We start from the raw sequence: 12,363 nt of genomic DNA on the forward strand, positions 1-12,363 counted from the left end.
GAAATGAATAGTGCCTCTACATTTTCAGATCTAAAATCCAAATACATGCTTCAATTTACCTGCTGTAAAGCATTAACTCATCACCCCAAAAAGTTGCCTGTAACATACTATTAATGCACACAGAGATGTCATATTTCTTAAATGCAAATTAAATGCAAAGTAAAAGTTTAGTTAAGACAATCACACATGACAGAACCTATTAAGAGCTATAACTAGTACCCTGCTCTTGATTACAAATTTTGCAGGAACAAAAACACGACCAGGCAAAAACTTTTCATATTTTTCACTTGGTAGTTAGTAGTACATTCTCACGATGATAACTTCAGGTGCTTTAAGAATACCTGAAAATTTTGTTGCACCTACATCACTACTCAGAATCTAATGGCTTGGAACTTATGCATTTTGTAAATTGATCTCACTTGAGTTTTCCATTCTTAAACGTATTTCAACCCGATCCAAGTTCCTCGATAATATCGTTAGGAACAATTACTGTGTTTTAAAGACAAAATTATAACAAAGTTTTATGTTTTAAAGCGGATAATACTTTGGGAACGCAATGGTTGCTCCTAATGATGTAGCTGGAATGAACTTGGGTCAGGTTGGAATATTGGTGCCGTCTATGGGAACGACAACTCCCATTACCTCAAGTGGCGTCTTGTTTCCGTATACTTAATAAGTCTCACATCACTTAGAAATCAAAATCAAACATAGTTTAAATACTCTTTTCTCTCTCCGTCCTCTGAAATCTCCCGTGACGGAACTCCATCCAAAATGGACAATATCTTGAAAAAATACTCCTTCCTTTAAATTGATAAAAGAAAAAAGTGATGAATTAATTGCAATTAAATAAGATCATACTGTAAAAGTGATCAATGAGGCTGATTGAGGAAAAAGTATATCAGTATCGTTCTTAAGGTTATTAGTTGAAACATTTAGAATAGGGTGATTCTATTCATGTATTTTATAACTTCGTTAGTTGGTAGTTGTTTTTATGTTTTCGAACGGACCAGAAATAATAGAAAATGGTATTAAAACATAATCAATGATGTTAGATCTTATATTTAATGTGCTAAGATATAAAAAATAACTCATTTAACAATTTAGGCTTAAATACCTTTTTCGTCTTCATTTGTGTAGTGTTTTTTTCTGGATGATCCTTATTTTGACAGAATGTTTAAAATTGTCCTAATTTGTACCGAATATTTAAAATGATCATCATTCTCGCAATTCGTGTTTTATTTGGTCTTTTTGTGTGACGTCATTTAAATCAGTAACAGAGTACAGGTGACACTGTTTGTATTAACTGCTTCCTCTGCAAATCTGGGCTCAAGAAAGACGAAGATGAATACAAACAGTGCTACCTGTACAGTGCTCGTGTACTGATTTAAACGACGTCATAGAAAAAGATCAAATAAAACACGAATTGCGAAAATGAGAACCATTTCAAACATTCGGTACAAATTAGGACTATTTTAAACATTCTATCAAAATAAGGACCATCCGCAATAAACATTACAAAAATGAGAACGAAAAATGTATTTAAGTCACCAATTTAAGACTATAATAATAATATTTTATATTTTGAAATATGAGGTGGGTAATTTTTTTTATAGTTTTCAATATTATTTTCGAATAATATAGAGTATTGAGCCGTTTATTTGTTTACATTAATTCAGTATAAAATCATGTACTAAATTTCTGTAGTTGATTACAGTTCATTTTGTAGTGCCCGTAATACTCATATATCCTATGTTTTGTTTTATTACTAAAACAAGAATAGGAAAATGTCAGAAGAAGAAACTTGCCCCTATTCAATTAATGACTGAAAATTAGTAAAACAACACTTCCACGTAATACGTACACCCATTATACATTGAAAATTTGTATTTCTTACTACTATTATATAAAATAACAAATGAAAAGCACTTAAAATATAAATTTTATAATAACTAGTATAAAAATATATGAGCCTGCCGTTTATCTAATAATTTAAAATTTGAAGCTTAAGTTTTCTTTTGGTTTTCACACTGTTTATTTGTTGTTCCTATAGAACTCTAACATGTGTAATTTTTAAAATTAAGTGAATTTGATAATAACGAAATTTTCGGATGAAATTTTGAACATCCTTTGTAAAGGAACCATAAAATGTAACAGCAATAGATATAACAATAAGATAATTTGTGACAAAAAAGGAACAAAAGTTATATATCATATTCTTAACATGATCAATGATGTTCACCAATCAAATTCGAACTTTATTTGGAAGATAATATGATAATATATGTAAGGTTTCTTTTAAGAAAATTTATACTTTGAATTTTATTCTTTTACTTATTTTTATTTTATAATGTACTTTAACGTGGATTATTGATTTTTTTTTAAATATATACGAATACATTAATCAATAACATATATTAATTTACATCAGAAAAAATGAAAGTAAAAAAATAAAAATCATAATATTATTATCTTCTTTCAAAACAAATAATTATTGAAAATAAAATAGATATTAATCAAAATTAGAAAAAACTAATCAAAACTAATTTGTTTAAGTTTTCTTGCAAGGAATATAATCTGAATCTTTTACACACAAACTCATATATATATATATATATATATATATATATATATATATATATATATATATATATATATATATATATATTAAAGTCAATAAGACAAAATAGTTGGAGCTGTAAAGTTTTCAAAACAGTAATAAAAGGTGATTAAATATTTTAACTGTGCTTACCACAGTAACCGATGGCAGAGAGACAAAAAGGATTCAAGGAAAGTTTTACATTCACTTTTGATTACCATATAGATGCCACAGTGATGTCATAATTATTAAAAGATTATATGGTTATCAACTAGTGATTTACATTATGAGAATTAACACATTAATTTGTTTGAGAAAAAAAATTGAAAGAGAAAATACAAAAAAATATTTTAAGAATTAATTTGAAATATATTAATATAAGGCTAATGGTAAAACTTACAAGTTCTAAGTACAATACTCATGTCAATAAATTTTGTATTAGAATAACTTTTTGTGTAAAAATACAACCTCGTAAGATCTCATGTAATATTATTTATAATTGTAATTTTGCTTGTGTAATGGAAATTAATAGCATTATAAAATTGATATAATTTATTTTTTTCAAAACAAAACCTTCATTTTTATCAATAAAAAAACTCTAACGATTTAGGCCCTTGTGTTGCGTCAAAGGTGAAAAGTTTATAATGGTTAAAAAAACTGAAAAGTTAAAGCAAGTAAAGTACTGCGTGCTCCAAAACTGAATTAATTATATACATAGTTATCGATAAGTTCCTTTGAAGTTTTGGTACCTTGGTCCAATTACATACGCTGAAAAGGAAAAACGGCTACTTATAATTTTTCGCCTTAACGACCAATTATAAAATTTGAGAAGTGTCGTTTGCGTAACGTCTCTCCGAAGATTCATTCCCTCACCCAAACGCAAATATCCAATTCCAACTTCAACCCTTGTTTGTACTTTCAACACCCGTACTCTTCTATCTCTCCTTGTCGTTTTCACGTTTACTATTTTATTTTATTTATTATATTTATTTATTTTTATTAATTTTATCAAAATTAAAAAATGCGTGTTAACAAAGCCTCCAGCGCCACGAAGCACCGCAAATTGACGTAAACCATTGTCTATTTACCGCAATGCCCTTAAAGTCACGCGAGTGTTTTTACTCTCCCTAAATCCGCGCGTGCGTGTGCTACAGTGTCCGCGTCATTCTCATGGTGGCTGAGTTTGCTTCTTCTAATTTTGGCGTTAATTTTCACAAGCGAAGCACAATCGCGCAGCGTGTGACTCCACTGCTTCGACAGTTACACTTCTTACTCGGTCAATCCCCGGCAAATCGTAACGGTCATATTTTCCTTCCCATTTTCAACCTTCATCGTGAATTAGCAACACCAAATTTCTCTGCACTCGCACGCAATTTTTTCTCTGTTCCTATTCCGTTCAATGCTTGCTGTAGCTTGTTCGTTTTTCAGTTGGTTTCTAGGGTTCCGAGACTCGGCGTGAATTCCAACGATGAGTTTTAAGTTTTGATTGAGTTTCGAATTGAATATTGTTGATTGTTTGACTATAGCAATGAAAATATTGTAATTAGGATTAGTAGAATTTTGGAATAAAACAATGGTGGCTGCGATTTCTACGCCGATACACCCTAAACGAGCACAGACTCCAACTCCAAGGAGAACTCCTCTGTTACCTTCTGAATCGGACAATGCACTCGCTCCTCCACGAAGGCCCAAAGCACGAGAAATTACTTCTCGCTACATGTCGTCTTCTTCGTCTTCGTCTTCCTCCGTTTCGTCTCCTCCGCGACGATGCCATTCGCCGCTGGTTGTGACAAGGGCGGTCAATTCTACAAAGCAAACGCCGACGCCGGCGTTGAAGCGGTGTCAGTCAGCGGAGCGCCGGCGACAAGGCACTCCTCGACCTACCCTGACAGACGCTCCGGCGGCTCAGAAAGTGCTCTTCACTTCCACAAGGAGCTTGTCTGTTTCGTTTCAGGGCGAGTCGTTCCCGATCCAGGTCAGGACAACGAAACCTCCGCCATCACAGAGTTTGCGGAAGAGCACGCCGGAGAGGAGGAAGGTTGCAACGACGCCGACACCGGTGAGAAATGGCAATTCGGATCATGCAGAGAATACCAGGTCGGGGATAGATCGGCACCGGTGGCCCGCAAAATCACTGTCGCGACCACAACAAGTGAATTGCGTGAACCGCAGCTTGGAATGTGTTGATTCTACAGGGCGAAAACAAACGGACGCGTCGGAGAACGTTGTTAGGTCATTGCAGAATGTAATGGCGGATGTTCGAGCTTCTCACGACGCGACGCTAAGATCGGAGAGTAACAAAATTAACGGATCTGAGTTTCGGCCTGAAGCTGAGCTTGAGCCTATTGCTTCTGATACCGAAAGTGTAACCTCTGGAAGTTCCTCTGGAGATGGAATTCGAGGTTCCCGGGGGATCGTGATGCCGGCTAGATTCTGGCAAGAGCATAATAACCGTTTACGGCGCCAAACAGAGGCTCCGTCTTCTAGAAACGGTGTAATTGGAAATAAAGGAACTGTTTCTACTGCTCCTAGTCCTAGGATTTTAGTGCAGAGGAAATCAGTGTTGGATTCTGCTGTTTCATCGCCTCGTGGAGTTGTGAATAGCCGTGTTGTTCAAGGTTCTCCTATTCGTTCCGCGGTTCGTCCTGCTTCTCCGAGTAAACTAGCGACGCCTTCTGTGTGGTCTCCTTCGAGAGGAGTAAGTCCGTCACGTGCGCAAAACGGCGTCACTGGTGGCATGAGTAGTAGGTCCGGAAGTGAACCTTCTGTTCTGAGTTTCGCGGTTGACGTTTCCAGGGGAAAGGTTGGGGAGAATCGGATTGCTGATGCGCATTTGTTGAGACTCTTCTATAACAGGCTCCTCCAGTGGCGTTTTGTTAACGCCAGAGCCGATTCTGCTCTCTCTGCGCAGACATTCAATGCAGAGGTATTTTTTACTTCGAATTTTTTTTGTTTTGAAATTGAATTGCGCGGGTTTGAATTTGCCTGCTTGTGCATTACTCGTTGAAGCTGTATTGAGTGAAGATTGTGGATTGATAACTTCTTTTTTAACTTTTTATATTAGATGGAATTTAGCATATGATCATGAGCACCCATGTCATCAAGGTTTTAAACTGCCTGTTGTGGTTTGTTACATCCTTGATATCGAGGGAAATTCCAGATAAATGTTGCCACAGTTTCAGATGGAAACCGTGGCCGAAGCCTTGTTGTTTTGGCTGAAACTGTGGCCATGGGCTGTCTTTTAAACGTGATCATATTTGTAATGTAAAGGGTGAAGTCATATTAGGCAAGACAGAGTGGAGAAGGATTTTATGTTTTGTCAGACTGTTTGCTAGTGTTTTGCTTATATTCTTTGTAAATATTCTTCGTTGTATCAGGAAAGCCTCAAAGCTGCATGGGTAGCTATGTCAAAAATACGAGAATCTGTTAGAGCCAAAAAAACAGAGTTTCAATTGCTGAAGCAACAGTTTAAGCTAATAAACATCCTGAAGGATCAAGTAAGATCTACAACTTCCCTACTCCAAGTTTACTAGTGTATATCTAGTTTTGCTTCACTTGATTTGAAGCTTTATCATTTCTCCACTAGTTTGATTGCCATTTCATCGTGTCCTACATGGTACAGCTGGCATCTCATGGCATCTTGTTTCATTACTGTCATTATTCCATATTGAAGCTTATTTTGGGTTTAGATACATTGGCATTGCTCATTCTTTCAATCTTCTTTTTGTAGTTAATTAGAAAACTCCGGGTAGGCAGGCTAATTGAAATTGTTGCGAAGTACATGTGTTTCATCCATTTCTTTTTATAAGATCATACAACCTCTTTTTCTACCACAGGAAACACACACACACACACACACCTCAAATGAGGCAAAGCAAGAAAGTATTCATTTGGGAAAAAATCAGTTTGCATTAGTCTATGACCAGAATGAAACTCAAACAGCCAGTTAGAGAGATATTTTTATTTGCTTTGGTTATGATGACATAGAATTTTGTGTTCAGCTTTGACATAATGTTGTTGATGAAAACTATTTATGCAGATGTTGTATTTGGAAGATTGGGCTACTTTGGATCGGGTTTACTCTACTTCACTCTCCGGAGCTACCGAAGCCTTAAGGGCTAGCACTCTTCGTCTTCCTGTTGTTGGTGGGGCCAAGGTATTTCTCCTTTCAGCTTCTTGTTTATTCTTTATTATCTAATTATGGATAGTGTGTGACATAGCAATTACGTACCTTCTTATTATCATATTTGGGACTAATATGAAGAGCTCTGTACTTGCTTCAGCCAGATTTGCTAAATTTGAAGGATGCAATTTGTTCAGCAATGGATGTGATGCAGGCAATGGCGTCTTCCATTTGCATATTGTCACCTAAGGTACGTATTTCTTTTACCCTGCCTCCTTTTTCAGATGTTGAGTTTCAATTATATCTGTTATGATGAGTGATCATAGTGTTATTTTATTTTCTAGATAACTTTCGACGAGGCTACATTATGATTGTGAAAAAAAAAACTGATTTTGTTTTATACTGTTTAGATTATCATTGGCATTCATTTTTTATCATTGGCATCTGTTTAAATTATCATTGGCATTCATTATTTTCCTATTTTGTTCCACAATTGTAGGAGTGCAAGATATCTATCGTGGTAGGTTTGGGGTGCAGTTTTAGGGATCCATTTGTGAGGAAAACAACAAAATCCAGTATCTAACGAGTTGATTATTGACTTGAATCTTGTTTTACAAACATGGATCTTATTATCTTTCCCGAGTTTTTCTTCTCTTGGTGTATTCATGTCAATCAATGCTAGTGAAAAAAGCATTGAGGAGTTCACGGATAATTAATATTTGGATAATGGTACTATAACAACTAAGTTGGCATATTTTAAATGGGTTTCAAATACAGGAAAATGAAAAAATAGAAAAATAGAGAATCACTTAAAAAATAACAACTCAAATTTAAAGAGAAAGTTGTCAAAATTTAGTTGTTATAGTTTAATTTTCCTTAATATTTACATTAACCAAAACACAGAACACAAGAGCATGATATTTTAATGTAAATCGTTTTGCATTTTATGTTAGGTTCGGTCAATTCAATCTCTGTCTAAAACTTGTAAAAGTAAGATAAAGGGAGGGAAATTGGGATGGGGAATCCTATTTTTTTAGGTCTTAAAAGTTAAAATATTTAAATTAGGTGAGAAAATGCAAAGTCGTTGGCTTTAATTTTAAACGAGATAAATATCACTGATGCTCTTATCTCTGCTTCTGTGGTTTTATTCTGTTATCACTCAAAATACTTGTTATGGATCGGAGTTATGTAGCAATTAGGATGCTAATGTGTCTGAATTCGTTTGCAATTGATAGGTTGGGCAATTAAATTCGATGGTTGTCGAAGTTGCCAACTTAAGTGCGAAGGAGCGTGTTTTGCTTGAAGAGTGCAAAGACCTTTTATCAGTAATTACAACCTTGCAGGTAAATTTCATATTTTGCAAATATGTTATTGAAGCTTAAAGTACTTTTTGATTTCCCTTGGATGATCGTTAAATGTAGTTGCGGTTATATGACTAGAAATTGGTTAATAAAATCTTGAGCAGGTTAGAGAATGTAGCCTGAGAACGCATGTTGCTCAACTGAAATGTCAACCTAGAAGCACTGAAGTAAAAATAACAACCAAATAATACATTGTCTGACCAGCCAACTTTCAGTGCTAACATCATAACATAGGAATGGTTGTTTTGGCCTTGAATTCAATACATGAAACAGTCATTACTGATGGAGAAAAGCTAGTTAGTATGAAAAAGGAAAAATTACAGATAGCACAAATATTCTGGTCAAACAGGATTTCGACATATTGTACAAAGAAACTCGTAACAAATAGTTGCTCTCAGATTGATGACGCGCTAGGAGTGAGGATTGAAATTTGTCGTTCGGGAGATAGTTTGTATACACATTCTTCTATTTGTTTTTTTGTTAGAGGATGTATATAAACTGTGTAGCATTTTATATTTTAGTTTATTTGTTCTTTTGTTTGTATTTTGTGAGTTTGTATTAGCTTATGGGAAAAAAAATGTCAAAATGTGGATACGATTTGCTGTATTTTCTACACTCCCTTGGAAAATACGCTTGCTTTGATTTCTGACATCCTCGTCATTTAGAGTCAAGTAGAAAAATTATCTGTTATTGACATAAATGACTCGTATCTTTCCAAGTTTTTTTTATCGTCCGTTACTGACATTATTGTGCATTTGATTGATTTGGTAAATGTTAGCGTTAATATTTTGAAGTTATTATTTACCCCTTAAATTTCTGTACGGTTGTCTGATTAATCAGTTGTCGAACAAATTTAGGAGTAATTGCCTCAGGTAAAAATGTAGAGATAAATACAACCTGGGTAGCTCTAATATGGTCCCATAACATAACTGATTGTTCATAAATAGCTGAGCTGCCGATTTAATGAGCCTGGACTTGGTTCACGTAAGTTCGTGGGTTCTCTCTTCCCAGGTTGAGCTGTCACCTTGTGACTATTTCTGGCCCTTCATTAAGGTTATTTATTCCTTGATATATTCGCTAGGGTTATTTTCTCAATTTCACTATGTGTTACTCTCTGTCAGCCTCCATTAGAATTATTTGTTTTCAAGATTTTTTTAGTTTTGGCCAAGTTGAAAGAAGAAAGTTGAAATGATTTTTTAAGAGTTAAGTATCTTTTTTATTTTCTAAATTACTTATTTTTGTTTAGTATATTATTGATTTAGCCAAGAGAAGTAACTAGCTAGAGACACTTAACATGTTTAGTCTATTTCTGGTTTTGTCAGTCTTATCTATAATCAAGTATTTTTTTCGGGCTTGTAATCATTACTTTATCTTACAATTTTTAATCCAGATAACTTGTATTAAAATTTATTATATTATTTCTTAAATTTGCTTGAGAATATATTTATGAGCAATAAGAGTTGTTAAGGATCTTCATGAGTTTTTCTATGAAGATTCACTGAGGATGATATTTTACTCATTTTAGTTGATTATCAAGATAAATCGCATACACCGATACCATTAATATGAGTTTAACTCTCATGAAGAATTAATGTCATATTTAATAAAAACCTTGAACGGTTAGATTTATAGATCTTATTTCTTATATATAAGTTAACTTCCTCATTTCTACTATATTTAGATCCAGTTGAATTTTTCAACATTAAGAAGTAGGACTTGTTTAGGAAGGTTAGTCTCTTAATTTTGAGTGACAAGACTTGTTGAGGTAAGCTGAATTATCTACCATTATAAAGTTCCCTTATAATAGTTTAGAATATGGCCCTTGATATTGAGTGATAAGACTTTATGGTAGATCAAAATCTTATTTATAACTACAATTATATTCCCATTTAAAGAATACATTTAGTGTATTATTATTACAAATTCTATTTTATTTATCTCTATATTTTTTTTATAAAGGTTTTAATCTTAAATAAATCATTTATACTAAAAAATATTTCTTTTCAAATAAGTACAGCTACAAAAATTATTTTAGGTAGTGACAATTTAGATTAGGAAAAGATGTCCTAAATCATTTCTACTATCATAAATTATATTTACATATTATGGGAGTGATTCTAGAAAGTTCATGTTCAACTTTTGGTATTTCAAATCTGTCAACCCAGCAGCATATCATACTATGGTTAGAATGATTAGTATATAGTTTAATGAACTTTACAAATTTATAGTAAGATATTATGAGACATAAAATTAACAATTTTATGTAATTTTTTTACCTCTTAAAAATTTGCTCTAACAAGATTGTTTTTTTTTTTTTAAATCCATATAAAATAAGTTATTTTAAAATCACCGACTTCCTCACTCTTACTTACACCACTCTTACTTACACCAATATACTCGATAAATTTAAAAATAATCCAATTTAAGCACTCTTTTATTGAAAGTGTTACATTTTTATCCATTTTTTATATGCATTATGTTAAATGATAACAGAGGATTAATATTATATAAAAAATAATAATGCTATGAACTTATAACATTTCTTCTTGTTTCCTACAATGAAACATTTGTTGTATAAATTGACTGCATAATAAATTGTTCCACAAAATAATTTAGCACGTAACATTAAAACATTTTGCACCAAGAAGATAACATTTTAGTTTTTGAATCAAAAGTATTTTTCATCTCCAAACTATATCTAAAAACTTTATTTTGTTGTTAAATTAAACTATATACTTATTTCGCCTTTAAATTTTACGAAAATCATTTAAAACATCTTCAACAAATGAAACAAATGATACGTGAAATATTTTTATGTGACATATTGGGCTTTGCATTGAACTATAAGATAATCTCTATGTAGTTTGATGAAAAAGTTGCTTTATATAAATTTCATAGAATATAGAAACAAACATGTATATAATTTAGTTTAAGAACTAAACATGTTTTTTAAAAATAATTTAGACAAGTAAAAGAAAACCTTTAATTTTTAATTTTTTTACTTTATTCCTTCTCACACAGTTTTGAAATCTTAAGATCCTCCTTAATGACATTCAGCCATTTCTTCCTGCACCTCATAATTTCAACTTAGACACCCACAACCTTTTTTATATTTGAAATAAAAAATCGGAATATAATCTTTTGTATGCTAAATTATACAATTAAGAATGTAAAATAAAAAATGCAATCTGGATCATATTTGAAATATAATTTTTATACTTTGGGTCTTATATTTCGAAATAAAAAGTAAAAAATGTATTCTAAATTTTAAATTTCAAATATCAAAATTTATACTCTTTGTACAATTCAAAATACAATAATTGAGAGAGTGGGAAAGAAATTTATAGAGGTGCAAGAAGAAACTTCCCTGGCGTTCCAATAGAACTATATCTCAGGCACAAAATCAAGCCCATCAAAACTGTTACCTTGCAAGATATCTTGCTTGACTCCCTCTTCATGTTTTTCGAACCGGTAATTTGAAAATTGAATCAAATTAAAAGTAAAATATCTTTAGTTTTTCTAAAATATTTAAAGTTCAGTTTTAATCTCTAAAAGTGTGAATTATAAAGAAAAAAAGTTCATAATCACAAAATTTTAATAAATATTTTGGTTACATCTAAGTCATAAAGAAAACCCTAAAACTACGGAACCACTAGAAAAATGTTATAAAAATGGTGGAGTAGTTCAGATAATTCTTTTTTAAAAATGTCTTATTGGTGCAAACAAAAAGAAAAATTGTTCTTTGACAACTACCTTTTTCTCTTCCTTTCACTTTATAGCATATTTTAATGACAAAATATTAAATTTATTTATAAAAAAAAATTATGAACAAAATTTTAAAATAAAATTATGATATTTACGATTGTTAAAGGAGCATATAAAAGATTGATAGTGTCAAACTATCATGTTCCAATACAAAACTATTTGACAGCACATGTCTAGCTTTCTTAATTATGGCACTAGACTTGAAATGTAGTTTATAAGACTGTAATGGATTTTGGTTATCACCTAAATTAGTTGTTACACTAAAGTTAATAATATAATACACATCTAATCTCTAATTAAGAGTATCAAAGTGAGTTAATCTGGCCTGGATTGAGTTAAAAAATACCAGTTTGTGTAATTTAGTGATCATTTAAATTAGTTGTTGCATCAAAATTAATCATGGAATACACCTCTCACTTTTAATTAGAGATTTCAAAGTTAGTCAACTCGATACAGATTGAGTTACAAAATATCAGCTCAACCCAATTCACTTCTTGGTGAGTCAAAAATTTTATAAC

The 12,363-nt window shown here is 32.2% G+C and overlaps 1 protein-coding gene across 1 annotated transcript; it reads left to right on the plus strand.

Annotated features, from left to right (window-relative positions):
• Window positions 1–3,800: 3,800 nt before the first annotated feature.
• LOC114194777 (QWRF motif-containing protein 2-like) lies at window positions 3,801–8,729 on the plus strand. The gene is made up of 6 exons (XM_028085194.2): window positions 3,801–5,522; window positions 5,974–6,093; window positions 6,636–6,752; window positions 6,880–6,969; window positions 7,955–8,062; window positions 8,185–8,729. The coding sequence occupies exons 1-6, from the start codon at window positions 4,170–4,172 to the stop codon at window positions 8,266–8,268; spliced, it is 1,872 nt and encodes a 623-aa protein (XP_027940995.1). The 5' UTR covers window positions 3,801–4,169; the 3' UTR covers window positions 8,269–8,729.
• Window positions 8,730–12,363: the final 3,634 nt, after the last annotated feature.

Source organism: Vigna unguiculata, chromosome 8 (assembly GCF_037176805.1).
Source record: "Vigna unguiculata cultivar grain cowpea cultivar isolate G323 ecotype 2 chromosome 8, ASM3717680v1, whole genome shotgun sequence".
In the NCBI taxonomy this organism is placed as follows: Eukaryota; Viridiplantae; Streptophyta; class Magnoliopsida; order Fabales; family Fabaceae; genus Vigna; species Vigna unguiculata.

What these genes read in the sequence shown, in the direction of transcription:
- LOC114194777 (XM_028085194.2), top strand. Translation starts at nt 4,170, where the DNA reads ATGGTGGCTGCGATTTCTACGCCGATACACCCTAAACGAGCACAGACT. An exon ending in TAAACATCCTGAAGGATCAA is followed by an intron (nt 6,094 to 6,635) that starts GTAAGATCTACA and finishes CTATTTATGCAG; the next exon opens with ATGTTGTATTTGGAAGATTG. An exon ending in TTTGCATATTGTCACCTAAG is followed by an intron (nt 6,970 to 7,954) that starts GTACGTATTTCT and finishes TGCAATTGATAG; the next exon opens with GTTGGGCAATTAAATTCGAT.